Source organism: Acomys minous (genome assembly GCF_964271855.1).
Source record: "Acomys minous genome assembly, chromosome: 3".
Lineage (NCBI taxonomy): Eukaryota > Metazoa > Chordata > Mammalia > Rodentia > Muridae > Acomys > Acomys minous.
In genome coordinates, this window is record NC_140485.1 from 20,269,185 (window position 1) to 20,286,188 (window position 17,004).

Below are 17,004 nucleotides of genomic sequence, written 5' to 3' on the forward strand. Positions count from 1 at the left end.
CAGTGCTCTTAACTGCTGAGTCATCTCTCCAGCCCTTATTATATCTGTTTGTTTGTCTGTTTGTTTTTAAAATAATCTTAGTATTGCTGGGTGTGACGGCCCAGGCTTGTGATCCCAGCACTTGGTAGGTAAATGCAGGGGGACTGACTGTCAGAAGTTCAGGGCCAGACAGAGTTACCTGAAACCTTATCTGAAGATATTAATAGTAATGCCTTTCTTTCATGGACTTTGAAGCAATTATCCCACAGGGAGGGCATTATTTTAAATTGATTTTCAAACACACAAGTTATTCAATTATCTGCTCTTTGGGAAAACTTAGATGTAAGTAGAGAACCCTGTATCACCTCTCGTCCAGTCAGGGGTAACAGAGGGGCCCCAGAGACGATGTCCGAGGCTGGAACTCCCTTGCCTATCTGACCACAGCTCAAGTGACCATTGAGATCCTGCTCAGGATAGCATACAGCGGTGCACAAAAACACAAAGTCCTGGACATCAGCGACCATGCTAAGAAGGGAGACAGTGGAAGTCCACACCCTGATACGGGCCATCAAGGATGCGCACATGGTCTGACTGGGAGTCAATAACAGAGCCAAGACAATCTCTTAAGTGATAGATGAGTGCGTCACAGGACAAAGGTCAGGCAGGAAAACGCTGGAAGCAGATAGACCAGGGGGTGCAAAGGTCCTGAGCAGGAAGAAATAGGATGTGTCTGAGGAAATGGAAGGAACTCGATGTGAAGGGTGCTTAACCAGCCAAGGCAGCGGATTGGGCGTGAGGTAGAGAGCTGAACGGGGAGGGGCTAAGCAAGCCACCGATGGGGCTTCACCCGATGGGTGACATGAGCTGCTGCTGAGGAGAGTGGAGAGACGTGGGGACGGGATGGGAACAGTGGATTTGGCAGGGACCTGATGGAGATGTGAACCATGGTGCCCGGAACAAAGACAGACAGAGGCAGATGATGGTACCTTGGAGGCAGAATCCACAGACCTGCTGATGCTTCCAGTGTGAAAAGGGAGGGCAGGGAGGGGCATTCATCTCGTGGTATTACTTAGCAAGAAGGGGGAAATCCTGGGGCAGGAGATCGAGGGGAGCAAGGAGTTTGCATTTTCAGATACATGTGCACACAACAAGCAGGAAAGCCAGGGAGGAGGGAGGTTGCTGACCACAGCAGCTAGAAGCTTAGTCAAGAGGACAAGGCCCAAGATGTAAAGTTCCAGGCTGTCACGCTACCGGTGGCACTGAAGCTGGCCAAGGAACTCAGCCAGGAGGGTGTGCCTCGGAGCGGGAAAAGAAGCCGGGCCAGGCCTGAGCTGGGCACTCGATGTTCAGAACTGGCTCAGCAACAAAGAAGATGCAATGAAGAGGGAAGGAAGCCAGGATCATGTGCCTTTTAAAACGTCTACCACTGAGCTCTCAAGCCTAGAGCTGCCCTGGGCACGCAGCGGACCCTCCTGAACACTTGCTGAATGCATGAGGAAGGAAGAAGGGATGGAGCGTGGCCACAGTGTCACATGGAGCTCAAAGAGGCAACCAGAGGAGCAACAGAGGAGCCCAGTGGCTTGAGCGGCACCGGAAGCTTCGGTGGCACTGCCGACAGGAGCCAGCCCAGGAACAGGAACAAAGCCAAGGCATTCTGGTTTGGATGGAGACCAAGATGGCCATGGAATGTCAATTCGCCAGCGATCCCACAGGGACTCACAAACTTCCTGCCGCAGGGCCCCGTGACCGATCCACTTTCTTGGCACCCAACCTCAAATGACGTCTTTACCTTAGTGTTTCCATAGGGTGATTCTTGCCAGGTAGGGGAGGGCACAGTGCCACGGAGTTGTGAGCAGGGCTCTGGATGCCAGGGCTGGAGTCTGGCTAGGTGGTCAACCACACGTGCCACCGCCCTTCCAATCCACCTGTCCCCCCATTGCTCCCACGCCTGCTTCTGCCCTTCTTGACTGATCACTGTCGGAGTGTTACGGCCGTCGACAGAGTTCTGTCACCTTCACAGTTAGTGGGTGAAGTGAACGAGTGAATGCAGGCACGCATGAGTATACTGCTCAGACTTACCAGGGACGGTTAGGACAGACGGGGACCTTTCCGGTTCTTCGTTAACACGGCTGCTATTTTGAACCCAGAAGATGTTGACAGGCTCAGGCGGGCCCACAGCCTGGCAGGTGAGGTTGAAGGCTGTGTTTCTGGTGACATTCATACTCTCTGGCTGCTTAATAAAGTAAGGAAGTCCTGGGGGGGGGAGAGGGGGGGGAGTATACTTTAATCAGAAGCAGAGCCTTGAGACACAGGGATGAGGGTTTCCAAGTGGAGTAGTAAAAAGGGCGGAGGTTCCTGACTCCCAGTCTGTCACCAGCCAGCTTTCTAGGACACTTATTTTTTTTTTTTTCTCTAGGCACTGTTCACGGTGATTCATTTACTTTGGCCAAAAAGGAGTCCACAGGCAGCTTTTAAATCAGGTGTTGCTCAAGGGCCTGGCACCGGTCAGCAGGTTGGCGGTATTTCTCATAAAAACCAAACAGAGTGAGGCAGGAAAGACGACTAGCAGTTAAGAGCACTTGCTGCTCTTCCAGGGGATCCAAGTTCATCTCGGCAGCCACATTAGGCAGCTTGCAACTACCTGGAACTCCGGCTCAAGGGGACCCAGCATCCTCTCTTCTGGCCTCCGAGGTCCACCCCTCATCCCCCATACACACGGCATACGTTCACACAAACGGCATGCACGTTAACAAAACGAAACAAAGCCACTTGAAACAAACAAGCAAAAAACCAGAGTGAAAGCAAAGCTGCACAATAGGTCTGCCCAAGTTTTGAGGGGGCATCTACAGCGTGTGTAAGACTTTCAGGTGGGTGAAGATGCATTTTTAAACCTGTGCACTTGGGACTAGGATCTGAGTGGTTCAGTTCTAAGGAATGTGCTCGGCATGCATAAGGCTTTGGGCTCAGTGCTCTAAGTACTATGAATGAGTGTGAATGAGTGTGCGCGCGCACACACACACACACACACACACACACACACTTTCATGTATTTGTGTAAGACTGAAGAGTTTATAAGGACTCACTTGAAGACATAGCCAGCACAGTTCAATAGTTATAATCCTAAAATCTACTGAAACTCCAAAATCTGGCCCACAAGGGAACCTGGGAATTTTCAGAGAAAGACAATGCTTATTTGTTTGGACTACGTACCAGGGCAAGCTGCCTAGCTCAACACTTAAATCACCAGTTTTATAAACTCGTGTCGCACAAATAAAGTTCCACACGGAATAACAGGATTCTTTTTTTTTTCCCCCCTCTTTCAAAGCTTTCAAGATTCAGACTTTCCCCAACTTATGCATTTTCCTGGGATCCTGACAAGTAAATTGTCTAGTAAATACTGCAGTTTACAAGATTAATTCCAAATGTAGGAGGTGCCCTCCTGGTGACTGATGCTCACATAATCCAGGCACCAGATGCCTAGCCTGGGACGGGCCCAGAGCAAAGGCTCCTGTGAGATTCACCTGAGGGGCTGTTTTTCTTGCCTCTTCCTCTCCATCCTCACTCATTCACTGACTCTTTTCTCTGTCCCTTTCTCCTCCTCCCTCTCTCCCTCTCTCAAGCCTTCTGCAGTGTCACTGGGCATCAAGTTCATGTGTACAAGAGAGTGGGCACCAGAAAGCCTTTTGGCAGGAGTGGGATGTGGAAGGTGGGACAGAGAAAAAAAAAAAGAAAAGAAAGGTGACAAGATGGCAGTGGTGAAGGGTGCCTTGGAGGGTGGCATCTCTGGGGTGGGGAGCAACACTGGGTCAAATAGAGTGTATGATGCCTTTGGCATGCGCATGCACACACACACAAAATTGAATTGATTACATCATTAACTAAAGTCTAAGAGAGGACCGGCTTGTAAAATTCCAACACTGATGGATTCCTAAGGTTTACGGAGTTATAAGCAGACAGTCCAAACCCCGAGCATCACACAGGAGACATCAGATGCAGGCTCTACACAGATCTCAACAGGATAGTCCGGCGTTGGGCTCACCTTGAACTTCGACATATATGGGATCAGAGACAATCTCTTTGTCGTTTACTCTCATCTTACAGGTATATGAGCCGTTGTCCGAGCGCTGCACGCTGGTTATGCTTCAAAGAAAACACAGAGAGAAATTTGCAGCGACTGCTTTTGAGTCCCTGTTACAGGAACAGAAAATCCTGCACCACACTTATCATTGCTAAAAGATGGTCAGCAGCTTCACGAGTCAACATGGCATGGCATGGTGTTTGGTTATTTAGATGCTACCAAAAGCACATTGTTCAGATGCATGAACACTTACCTTGGCAACCTCTGAGTAAATTAGATTCCCCCCTTCCCAACGTGCATGGATGTCATCTAACACTTACAGACTGAGGTCCCCTGAGCAAGCTCAGTGTCAGTCTTCTGCGGGTCTCCAACCAACGCCCTGCTGGTTTCAGGTTTGTTAGTACGTATTATAGTGTGAGTTCACTAAAACTTTCTCTCTGTCACACACACACACACACACACACACACACACACACACACAGTTCCTCTCGCACTCACATCTCTTGCTGCCATCTCTCTTTGAATCCCTACGAACACACACACCAACTGTCAGATGTCTTGCTTTCCGTGGTGAACTCTAAGCCTGGCCTTTGGTACTTCTCCTTTAAGACAGTTTGGACATCTGAGGAGTTTTTGGCAGTCACAATGACTTTGGGATTCCATAGATTTCAGGGTCCTAAGCGATTGTTCTGCATCCCAAATAACCTTCTGACACTAGGTCCTGGTTTAAGTTTGCGTGGTCTCCAAGCATGTTGCACAGTTTTAATATTCACCCAATTGTCTAAAACTGCAACTAAAACTGAAAACGGAGGGCTGAGGTTTTCTTCTCTTGTTTGGAACTTTCTAATGCTTGAATTTATACTCTCTCTCTCTCTCTCTCTCTCTCTCTCTCTCTCTCTCTCTCGTGTGTGTGTGTGTGTGTGTGTGTGTGTGTGTGTGTGTGTGTGCGTGTATGTTGTGAGTATGCTCACATGTGTACAGATGCCTACAGAGGCCAAAAGAGGGCATCCAATGGCATGAATGCTGGGAGCCTAACTCAGTGCTCTTAGCTAGAGCCTCTCCAGCCCACCTCAGTCATCATTCTGAAGGTTGATTGCTGACAGCATCACTGCATTTGTCTCAGGCATAAGATGGGGGTGGGGTGATAGTGCATGGGTAACGGACACGTGACTGGCTCTTTTTCCTTTCTCCTGTGATGATCAGGCCAACACAGGTACACAGAAGTTTGTCTTGGTTTGGTATCAGTCATCTTAGCTTTTTTTGCTTATGTTCCAGCTATAACACTGAGAACATATCTGACCCATCTGGCACAGTGCTGCACGCCTGTGACCCCAGCACTCAGGAGGCTGAGACAGGAGGACTATGGGTTTGAGGACAGCAAAGGTGACACTTTGAGATCTTGTCACAAAACAAAACAAAAAGCATCTTTGGCTAGTACTTCCTTCTTACTATCTTTGCAATATGTTTACAAACAACAAGTTAGGCAACATAGAGAAAAGCTGCCCTGGGGGCGGGCAAGATGGTTCAGAGGGTAAAGTGATTGCTGTCAAGCCTGGGGATCTGAGTTCGATTCCCAGGACTGAGGTGAGAACCAGGACAAGACTCAGGCACACGGATGGAGATGGGGGAGGCACAACACAGCCCTGACAGTTTCATGACCATGAGAAGAGGCACAGACAGGGCTTTTGTTTTTTCTGAGTTGAAGGAAGAATGAGTAGTTGAAAACTAAGCAAGCTAGCGGCAAAAAAAAGTTATGGGAAACAAAAAGTAGAATATACTCATAGCACAGTGCATATAGATAACTTCCATACTTACAGCAACCACAATAGCCAGGCAGTGGTGGTGCACGTCTTTAATCCCAGCACTTGGGAGGCGGAAGCAGATGGATCGCTGTGAGTTCGAGGCCAGCCTGGTCTACAAAGCGAGTCCAAGACAGTCAAGGCTACACAGAGAAACCCTGTCCCAAAAAACAAAACAAAACAAAACAAAAAAGCACACACAAAAAACCAAAACAAGCAAACAAACAAACAAACAAACAACCCAACAACCACCACAACAAAAAGAACCAAGGTTCATTCTTACCACTGCTATAAATAAATACTTCATTAGCACACCATTGTGGGGATGGACACACATGCAAACACGCACAGGATTGCATGTGGACTGAAGAGTTCGGAAAAGATGCCTAAGGATGGGTAACCTCAGCCCCGACAAGGGGGGAATGGGGAAGGGATGGAGGGGGAATGTTTTAAACAGTTGGAATGCATTGCTTCAGGTTTTTTTCCTTCTATTTTTATGCATTTCCTTTGTGTTCAAGTATATGTGTGGTGTGTAAGTAGGTGTGTGCATGCCACAGTGCACGAGTGAGTGTCAGAGGACAACTTTGGGGAGTTGGTTTTCTCCTTCAATCATGTGGGTTTCAAGGATTGAACTCAGGACATCAGACTTTGTGGCAAGTGCCATTACCCACTGAGTCATCTCTTCCTTCCTTCCTTTCTTTCTTTCTATTTTTTTTTATTTTTATTCCTTTATTAATTTATTCTTGTTACATCTCAATGGTTATCCCATCCCTTGTATCCTCCCATTCTTCCCTCCCTCCCATTTTCCCCTTATTCCCCTCCCCTATGACTGTTCCTGAGGGGGATTACCTCCCCCTGTATATGCTCATAGGGTATCAAGTCTCTTCTTGGTAACCTGCTGTCCTTCCTCTGAGTGCCACCAGGTCTCCCCCTCCAGGGGACATGGTCAAAGGTGAGGCACCAGAGTATGTGAGAAAGTAATATCCCACTCTCCACTCTACTGTGGAGAGTGTTCTGTCCATTGGCTAGATCTGGGTAGGGGTTTAAGGTTTACCGCCTGTATTGTCCTTGGCTGGTGCCTTAGTTTGAGCGGGACCCCTGGGCCCAAATCTGCCTATCATAATGTTCTACTTGTAGGTTTCTAGGACCCTCTGGATCCTTCTACTTTGCCATTCTCCCATGCTTACCTCATCTAGAGTCCCAATAGAATGTCCTCCCCTCTGTCTCAGTTTCCTGGTAAGTGAAGGCTTTCGTGGGACATGCCCCTTGGGCTAATATGCAGATATAAGTGAGTATATACCATTTGAGTCTTTCTGCTTCTGGGTTAACTCACTCATTATGATCATTTCTAGCTCAACTTTCTATTTTTAACCATTTCTTGTAATAAGCTTAATGAAGGCATATGAAACAACCTCTACATTTAATGCTTTTCCAGATGGCCAGTTAGTTATAAAATATTCTATACATGCTAATGAATATATGTAAAATAATTATGTATAGTTTACTATATTATATATGTAGCTTATTAGTCATTACTTTTTCTCACTGTGGCTTAGTATATTTGTTATTTAGCTCTATCTAGCACATACTTTGCTAATTTTATTCTCAATGTGTTTGTGGGTATTAATTTATATAATATATGTCAATTTTTAAAATTTATAATTGCTCATGGCTGCTTTAAAAAAAATAGTATAGGGCCAGTGAGGTGTTGTAGAACCCTAGCTTAGTACACACAGCCATAGACCCCGGGTTCTAGCTTTAGCATTGCTCCCCACCCAAGGTATGAAAAATCCCATCAGCCTTTGAGATACAAACATCTGGACCAAGGAGGCTGAACGGAATGGTACAGACTGAGCTGCAGTGTCTAGACAGGAACCACCTGGCCACAGCTGCAGGGCTGGCACTGGGAAAGCCCGTGCCCCAGGGCAGTGGTAGCTGGGCTGGTTCCAGAATATTCTACTAGCACCCCGTGTCTCCATCCCTCAGCCTGCCACACTGGGCAGGCCTACAGGGACACGTCTCATGAACAGCAGTTAAACTCCCACAGTAACTTCCATGATGCAGGTAGAAAGTCACATAGTCAAAGTGAATGTGTATATTACCATTGATCTTTGCACACACACACACACACACACACACACACACACACACACACACCACATATACAAAGGACTTAAGTAGTTACTGATTTTGCATGCAGTTTACTAAATACAAAATAAAAGCGCTGTAGAGAGAAGAAAGGGAGGGGAAATGGAACCAAATACAAGCAGAAATCCAGAATGTAAGAGCACAGTTCCTTTAGCCAAACCACCAGCGGCAAAGTTACTATTAACCACAGGACCTGAGAGTCATGGACTCGGTTCACAGTCACAAAACTCTTCGCTCAGAGTCTCTTCATCTACTTATCCATTACACCCTCTCAGCACGGGTGAAGCAGGAAGCTTCTCTCTACAGCACTTTGCTGTGTGGCCTGAGAAGACCTCCAACTTGAGATCCTCTTGCCTCAGTGTTCAAACTGCTGAGATTAAAGGAATGTTTTGCCATATCCTACTGGATTCCTCTTTCTTTTTAAAGTATCATCATCACCACCACCACCACTATCACCATCACCACCACCATAGCCACCATCACCTCCACTACCACCGCCACTACCATTACCACCACCGCCTCCACCACCACCAGCACCATCACCATCATCATCATGTGCATGGGTGTTTTGCCAGCACGTACGTCTGTGTATCATGTGCATGCCTGCTGTCTATGGAGGTCAGACCAGGGAGTAAGATCCCTAAGAACTGGAAAAACAGATGGTTTGCTGGGAAACTGAACATGGGTCAAGTGAAGAACCTGTGCTCTAAATACTGAGCCATCTCTGCAGTCCCTTGATTCCATTTTAATTGTTGCCAGGAGCAGTGAGCTAAAGAATTGACAACAGAAACTGGGCCAGAAAAAGCCAAATGTAGGTAAGTTTGGCTCACAGAGTCTATGGCACTGCCCCGCAGTACAGCAGGAACCTGCTCAGAGATGAAGGCCTGAGTCTCAATAAGTAGATTAGGCTGGGTGACTAGCAAGCCCCAGGAATCTGCCTATTTCTGTCTCCCTAGTATTGAAATTTCAAGTCCATGCCACCATGTTCAGCTTAATCCCCCCCCCCACACACACACACATGAGTGCATGCACACAAGCGTGCATTCTAGGGATCAAACTGAGGTCCTTATGCCAAGTATTTTACAACTGAGCCATCTACCAGGCCTGAAGGACCATTTAAAAAAATTACATCATGTGGTCCAAGCCTATGTCTATGGAAAGAAAGCCAGGGAGCTGTGGCAGCAGAGCCATAGTCACATAGATGGCTATGCCCAGCGTAATGGCAGGGTTGTGCTCTTTTCAAGTGACATTCAACCTAGGTGACCCTTCTGTTTCTTTAGGCCATTAAACGCCCCTCTAGCTGCTTCTGAAATGTTTTCCTTTTCTATTTGTAAGCTTTGTTTATGTAAAACATCAGTAGGTGCAGGAAAACACACATCAGATCCACTGTTTGAGAAAGGAAGTGAGATTTACCTCATCAGAATTCAATGAATGAACCAAAAGCATAACTGGTGGAAAACTGACAAACTAAATTCTGACCAGAGTCATCAGGCCTGTGGAAATTGTGAGGTGGTTTTCTGGAAAGGAAACAAAAATGATTCACCTAAAGGCATGACACATATGGGATTGTGCCAAAGGTCAGGTCAGAGAAAGTGAAAACATCACAGATCAAAGAATGGTCTACCCCAGAGCGCTGGGACCAGAAGAAACGGTCTCGCTTTGACTCTGTGTAGTTCTCACCTCACTCTGAGCTTTTGACAGCAGGCCGAGTCAGCTCTTCAATTGCACGTGCAAAACATAAAGATAAATGACGCGTCAGGTTGTAAAAGTCAATCTGAATGCAGAATTCTGGCTATCAGAGGCTAAGCAGTAGGGGAAAGGTGAAAAAGGAGAAGCTGGATACAGGAAGCAAAGTTTGATAAAGGGAATGCACTCGGGCGCTCCACAGCACAGTGGGATAGCTGTCATTTGCAAAAACTTACTGTATTTTATATGAAGATCTAGAAGAGACAAGCTCTATATAATAAGATGGAGGAAAAAATAATTACCCCGATTCCATCAGTGTACAAGGTACATACCACACCGTACCTCATTAATATGCACAATTGGTACATGCTAATAAAAACAAATCCCAGGAAATAACGGAGGAATTAGAAGAACAAAATCCCACATTCCACAAACTTTGAAAAAAGATGGCTCAACTTTTGGGAGAATGGAATATTCCAGATGCATGCCCTACCTTGGCTGACCATAGTTACTTTTGACTCATCAACCTTACCATTGTAAAATGGAAGGGAAATTGAAAGTCGGGAAGGGGGCCTGTCTTGTTCCCCAGAGCAGATGGCAGCAGAGAGAAGGCAAGAGATGGTGAGAGGCAGAGGGCAGGTGACAGAGTCAATCAAAGGGCTGGGACAGCTACAGTTTTAAAGTTCCCATAACCACCAGATAACATAGATATTGTCTCGTGTGTGTGTGTGTGTGTGTGTGTGTGTGTGAGAGAGAGAGAGAGAGAGAGAGAGAGAGAGAGAGAGAGAGAGAGAGAGAGAGAGAGAGAGAGAGAGAGAGAATGAGAGAGGAGAGATTGTCAAGTAGGCTACAGTGGTTGGTCAGTCAGCCTAAGGCAGCCACCTGTCTTCTGCCTCCTCAGCACTGGAATACACTTCCCACTGAGGGTTGAACTTGGGCCCTCCTGCTTGCAAGGCAAGCACTTAACCAACTGATATATTTTCCTAGTCCTTTAAGAAGTTACTTTCCTGGGCTGGAGAGATGGCTCAGCAGTTAAGAACACTGTCTGCTCTTCCAAAGGTCCTGAGTTCAATTCCTAGCAACCACATGGTGGCTCACAACTATCTGTGATGTGATCTGATGCCCTCTTCTGGCCTGCAGGTGTACATGCAGATAAAGCACTCATATACATAATCTTTTTTTTTTTTTTTAAGCTACTTCACTGTGGCTGGAGAGAAGGCTTACAGTTAAAGGCATATGCTGGTCTTACAGAGCTCTGGTGTTCAGTTTCAGGATCCACATGATGGTTTACAACTGTCCTAAGCTCTTATTCCAGAGGGATCAAACACCCTTTTCTAGCCTTTTGGGACACCAAACACATACATAATGCAAATCTATACATTCAGGCAAACACACACACACACACACACACACACACACACACACACACACACACAAAATTAATAGACAATTTTAAAAACAAAATCTTTAACCACTTTCTGAATCCAGCCTTGTAACCTCAGTATACGGGCAGGTCAGGAATTCAAGAGCAGCCTTGGCTACGTGGCCAGTTTGAGGTCAGCCTGGATGACGTGAGAACCTGCCTACAGTATGGCTGAGAAATAGAATGCATGCTTAGTGGGCTCAAGGGTCTGGGTTCCATCTGAAACCAGTCCATTCAAATGAACACACACAGACACATACACACACACAGACACACACACACACACACACATACAGACACACACACATACACACACAGACACACAGATACACAGACACACACAGACACACACACAGACACACACACAGACACACACACACACACACACACACACACACACACACACACACGGCTCACGTACCCATACATGCACAAACACATCACCTCCCACCGGCCACCCCTGCCCCATACACACTGTTCCCCACTGTCTGGCAGCACTGGGATCTAAGGTGTACTTAGATGAGTTGCGAGAGGCCCTCTACGCCCTCAGAGTGTGTGCCAGCCAGCAGTCCCCACCAGGCAGACTTATTTAAAAGAAATCAACAACACAAACACCCACGTCAACCATTTACCCACACTCTAAAGGGATCAAGGCGGCTTAAAGAGAAAACAAGCCTGAGTCTTACTTGAGAGTTCTGCTTTTGAGGCGGCATTAGCATAATGGCATTTTGAGAGAAAGGACACATACCTGAACAGTGCGATTATTGAAACCCCTTCCTCGTCAGGATAAAACTGTGTGATTGAATGATGTGCCCCAAGCAATTCCTTTCCATCTTTCCACCATGAAATGCCAGCCGTTTCTTGGTAAGTGTTAGGAATATTGATTGAGCAATTAAATTTGACATTTTTATGCTCCGAAAGTATTATGTGTCCAATCGTGTGGCTAAATGCAACAGGAGGTAGGAGTTTTGATGCTCCAGAGGTCACTTGGGGAACGGCTGTGTGCGCTGGATGTGATCTTCCAGTCTGGGATGGTGATGGTTGGTACCCACTGGCCTGAGGGGAGGAGAACAGCCTGTGGTCAGCTGGTAGGCTGCCTGGAAAAGATCCTGGGAACACTTGATCTGGCTTGCTTTCTTCCGCCTTTTCAGCAGTGGCTGCAAAACAGAACATTACAATGTCATCCTTTAAGACGATGAAGAAGAATTTCTACTTCTTAGGCCATAATAGACAAAGCTGAGCATCCTTAGTGGCCTCAGAAAAAGATGAACAAGAAGCTGAGTGTAAAGACATACGCTTGTCATCCAAGCACTTGTGAGGCCGAAGCAGGGGAGTCACGGCCAACCTGGGTTTCACAGTGAAAGTCTGTCTCAAAAGGACGGAGAGCTGGGGCTGGAGAGATGGCTCAGAGGTTAAGAGCACTGGATGTTCTTCCAAAGGTCTTGAGTTCAGTTCCCAGAAACCACACGGTGGCTTGTAGCTATCTAGCATGAGATCTGGTGGCCTTATGGGAGGAGGCGGGTCACTGTGAGTGGACTCCGCTTACTACTTGAGGATCAGATGTGAGCTCTCTCAGCTCCTCCTGCAGCTTCACGCCTGCCTGTGTGCTGCCACGCCCCCTGCCATGACATCATGGACTCACCCTCTGGAACTATAAGTTGCCTTGGTCATGGCGTCTTTTCACATCAGTAGAAAAGTAACTGAGACAGACGCCTGGATAAGCTGGAATTTCACAAATAACATTTCCTATTAAATATCCAGCCAAATATTCAACTGGCTAGTGAAAAAGAGAAGCAAGAAGTCTGGGGGCAAGAAAAGGAGGATCTGGGGTTCAATCCAGTAGCTTCCTCCACGTCATGTCACCCCAGACCACCTGTCTACTATTCATCTGTGGCAACTGCTCCTGTCCATAAGGAACCTTTCACCTCTCTATCTGGGTCCCTTACTCTGGGGTTGACTCTAAAGTTTCCTTTTTTTTTTGTTTTTTTGTTTTGTTTTGTTTTTTGAGACAGGGTTTCTCTGTGCAGCCTTGGCCATCCTGGACTCATTTTATAGACCAGACTGGCCTCAAACTCACAGAGATCCACCCGCCTCTGCCTCCCCAGTGTACCACCACCACCACCCAGCAAAGGTTCCTCTTTTGGGAATGCCTTTTAGAAACTAGGATAGATGCCAGATGGTCAGCAAGGGAGTCAATGTAAAAGTCCAGAAAGGAAAGTGAGGCAGGAGAATATGGTAAAAGATGTGATACCATGGGCTAGAGAGATGGCCCAGAGGTTAAGAGCACTGCCTGCTCCTCCAGAGGTCCTGAGTTCAATTCCCAGCAACCACATGGTGGCTCACAACCATCTATAATGTGATCTGATGCCCTCTTCTGGCCTGCAGGCATATGTGCAGGCAGAACACTGTATAAATAAATAAATAAATAAATAAATAAATAAATAAATAAATCAATCTTTAAAAAGATGTGGTACCACGGGCCTTACCCAAGGGCTACAAAGTTAGTTTACTAGATACACACATAGGCCAAGGGCACCCTCTGTTCCCCACAAAAGGCAGACTAGAACTAACTAGAGCAACTGCCAAGGCTTAGAAGCGCTTCTGAGTGCCAGAGGGTCACCAGTAGACATGGTGACAAGGACTTGGGAGAGCTCATGAGGCCTCAGCCCTGAACAAAGCACTATAGGTAACTAAGGAACTTGGAAAGTAGGAGAAATAGTCTTCCTCAGGGAAGAGCAAGCCAACTGGGTATCCAAGAGGAAACTGCCAGCCCTGAAAACACACAGAGAGTAACATACACACTGAGCAGGCTGTGTGCATATATTTAGCCGGGGCTGGTAAAGAAGAACAGAAGGGCTGACAAGATGGCTCAGTGAATTAAGTCACTTGTTGCCAGGCTTGACAACTTGAGTCCAACAATCCCAGTGATAAATGTAGTAGGAGGAGAGAAAACACACACACACACACACACACACACACACACACACACACACTCACAAATATAACAACAATTAAAGGAAAAGAGTCCATGAGTTTGAAAGAGAGCAAGGAGGGATTAAACAGGAAGGAGGAAAGGGATGAGGAAAACAATATAATCACATTATAATCTCAAATAATTCTTAAAATGATATGATCAAAATATAGTATATAAAAATTAATTAGAAGGAGAAAAAAATCTCTTTAGACACACACACACACACACACACACACACACACACACACACACACACCTGGGGAGACATTCAAGATGCTAAAAAGACATGTGATGTGAAATTGTGTAGAACCGATACAGAAGAAACTTAACATTATAGACTTGGTACTATAAAGAATTACCAGTAGACCTGCTTAGGAGACATTAAGTCACCCAGAGATGAGTAGGGTGCTAACCATGCCTGCTAGAGGTAAGTGAAAGTTAGGATGCTAGGATGTAAATGTTTACTCACCAGGATTGACCAGTCCCTAGGCTCTGATTCCCACAACAAAGGAGACAGCACTGATTTATGACCAGACCTGATTCCCATACCAAAGACATACCTCTGATGGGTATGGTGTGTGTGTGTGTGTGTGTGTGTGTGTGTGTGTGTGTGTGTGTGTGTGTAGGGTCACAACCATCATTAGGGCCCCTTCACAAAACAGAACATAATTCTGTGAGGTGGGCAATATGACCCTGAAGAACAACTATTTGAAAAAGAACAACTCTCGTATACTTAAAATACGCATGGGAGCATGTAACATCTTTGCTGTGTCAATCTCCTGTCTGCCTAAGCAGCCAGACTTTCAGTCTCCTGCCTCCACTTAAATCGTTTGAAGTACAACCTGGAGCTGGGCCCCAAAAGAGGTTTAAGGATGAGAAAGTGTGTAACATGCATAAGCTAAGGTGTATATAAGCTAACAAAATCTTCTGTTGTGGTCACCTTCTATTTGAGCATTACCACCAGTCAGCCAGGAGCTTAAGTAAAGGGTTTTTTCTTAATTAATCTCTAATTGTGTGGAGTGATTCCTCACTGGGAAGGCACATTCTTTCTTGTTCTAAGTCATTTTTAAAATTCCATATATATGGGTGTTTCGCCTGCATGTGTGTCTGAGCGTGCAGTACAAGGAGGCCAGAGGAGGTTGTCAGAGCCTCTGGAACTAGAGTTGCAGACATTTGTTAGCTACTGGGTGGGTGCTGGGAATCGAACCCAGGTCCTCTGAAGAGCAGCAGCCGGTGTTCTTAACCTCTACACTATCTCTCAGCCCCTTAGTTCTACAACAGAAATACATGTCACAGTATGCTTGAGAAAGCCCACTCTATGTAAATGACCCCCCCAAAGCCCGATGTCACATAAAAGATCCCATCCTTTGTACAATGTGGCAATTTGAACTTCTAAATTTCCTTCCTGCTCCAGCATTTCCAGCTCAGTTTCCTTTCTTGGAACTATATCATTTTCTATAAAACTGTCCCCACTTCTGCTGCCCTCCTTGTGTCTCTGCTTCCTTGTCTGCTCCCTTTTGCAGAAGTAAATGCTTCCTGGTGTGTTCTTTGTTCTGCATCGATGGTGTCCTTGAACACCACATTTTATGCCCAACGCTTTGAAGCCTCTGTGTGAATCTTTGCTTCTTGGATGGTACTAAAGCTCAGAAGACAGTATTCCAAAGTATGTGGCTTTGGGTTTGAAACTGGGAGTATTTGAAGAGGAGTCAATACCATGGCCATTTTTTTAAAAATCTAACTAAAGAGATCGACAATCACAGAACTTCCCCATTCTTTTGATTGAGTGAAATTCTTTCATAGGGAAGGGCCTGCAATCAGACTTTATTTGTTTTTTTTTAAAGATTTATTTATTATTATGTATACAGTGCTCTGCCTGCATGTGCCCCTGCAGGCCAGAAGAGGGCATCAGATCTCATTACAGATGGTTGTGAACCACCATGTGGTTGCTGGGAATTGAACTCAGGACCTCTGGAAGAGCGGTCAGTGCTCTTAACTTCTGAGCGATCTGTCCAGCCCCCAAGTCAGACTTTATTTAGAGCCTAGAGAAAATTTGTTCCAGGCCATTCATTGTCTGTTCCTTCCTTCCTTCGTTCCTTCATTCCTTCTTTTCTTCCTTCTTTCCTTCCTTCTCTCCCCTAAAAACCTGAAGACCCTGCTATCTTTTCTCTTTGCAAGAAATGCATGAGGTGCACCTCTCTCATATGCATATTCATCAGCACTGGTTTATGATTATGGATCAGTGTGTGTGTGTGTGTGTGTGTGTGTGTGTGTGTGTAGCCTAGGCTAGCCTCAAACTTTCTACATCTTTCTTTTTTCTTTTTTGTTTGTCCGTTTGTCTGTCTATTGAGACAGGGTTCCTCTGCTTGCCTCTACCTCCCAAGTGCTGGGATTACAGGTGTGCATCACAGCGCCTGGCAGCCTCTTAGTTTTTGACATAAGTGTCATTATATTATCCCAAATAATCTAAAATATAAAGTTTAGATTTATAAAAGCTTTAAAGCACCCACCATAACTGGGCAGGTATCAACCCTCTACGACATTTTGCTATTACCCAGCTACACATCCCAAGTTACTTGCCAATAAGTCATCCTGCCTGGGCTCAATCTGCTCCATCAAGCCACATCCTCTTTTTCCATCTTCTTCCTTCTCATATCTGTCCACCTACCTCTATTCTGAACAGCTACAGGCTCCAGCCTTTCTTTCATTTAACCAATCAGAATATTGGGGATCAAAGCCTACACAACAAAGGCTGGTGTACTCGAGAATGTACTCGAAAAGTCTGGATGGCAACCAGATCTTAGGGTTCAGAATTTAGCATTTGTATACACAGCCCTAGACCAACCCCCAGCAGTGCACCACATCTTGGCCATAGCTTCATTTTCTTGAGAGCTAGACTTACGCTAGGTCTTTTTTTTTA

General features: G+C 46.0%; 1 protein-coding gene across 1 annotated transcript in view; it reads right to left on the minus strand.

Annotated features, from left to right (window-relative positions):
* MERTK (MER proto-oncogene, tyrosine kinase) overlaps positions 1–17,004 on the minus strand; it is a 96,220-nt gene that overhangs the window by 62,214 nt on the left and 17,002 nt on the right. Inside the window, exons 2-4 of the mRNA XM_084777615.1 lie at positions 11,862–12,270; positions 4,019–4,119; positions 2,059–2,232 (exon numbers count right to left, since the gene is read on the minus strand). Coding sequence (XP_084633741.1) covers positions 2,059–2,232; positions 4,019–4,119; positions 11,862–12,270 — 684 coding nt within the window. The remainder of the gene's footprint in view (positions 1–2,058; positions 2,233–4,018; positions 4,120–11,861; positions 12,271–17,004) is intronic.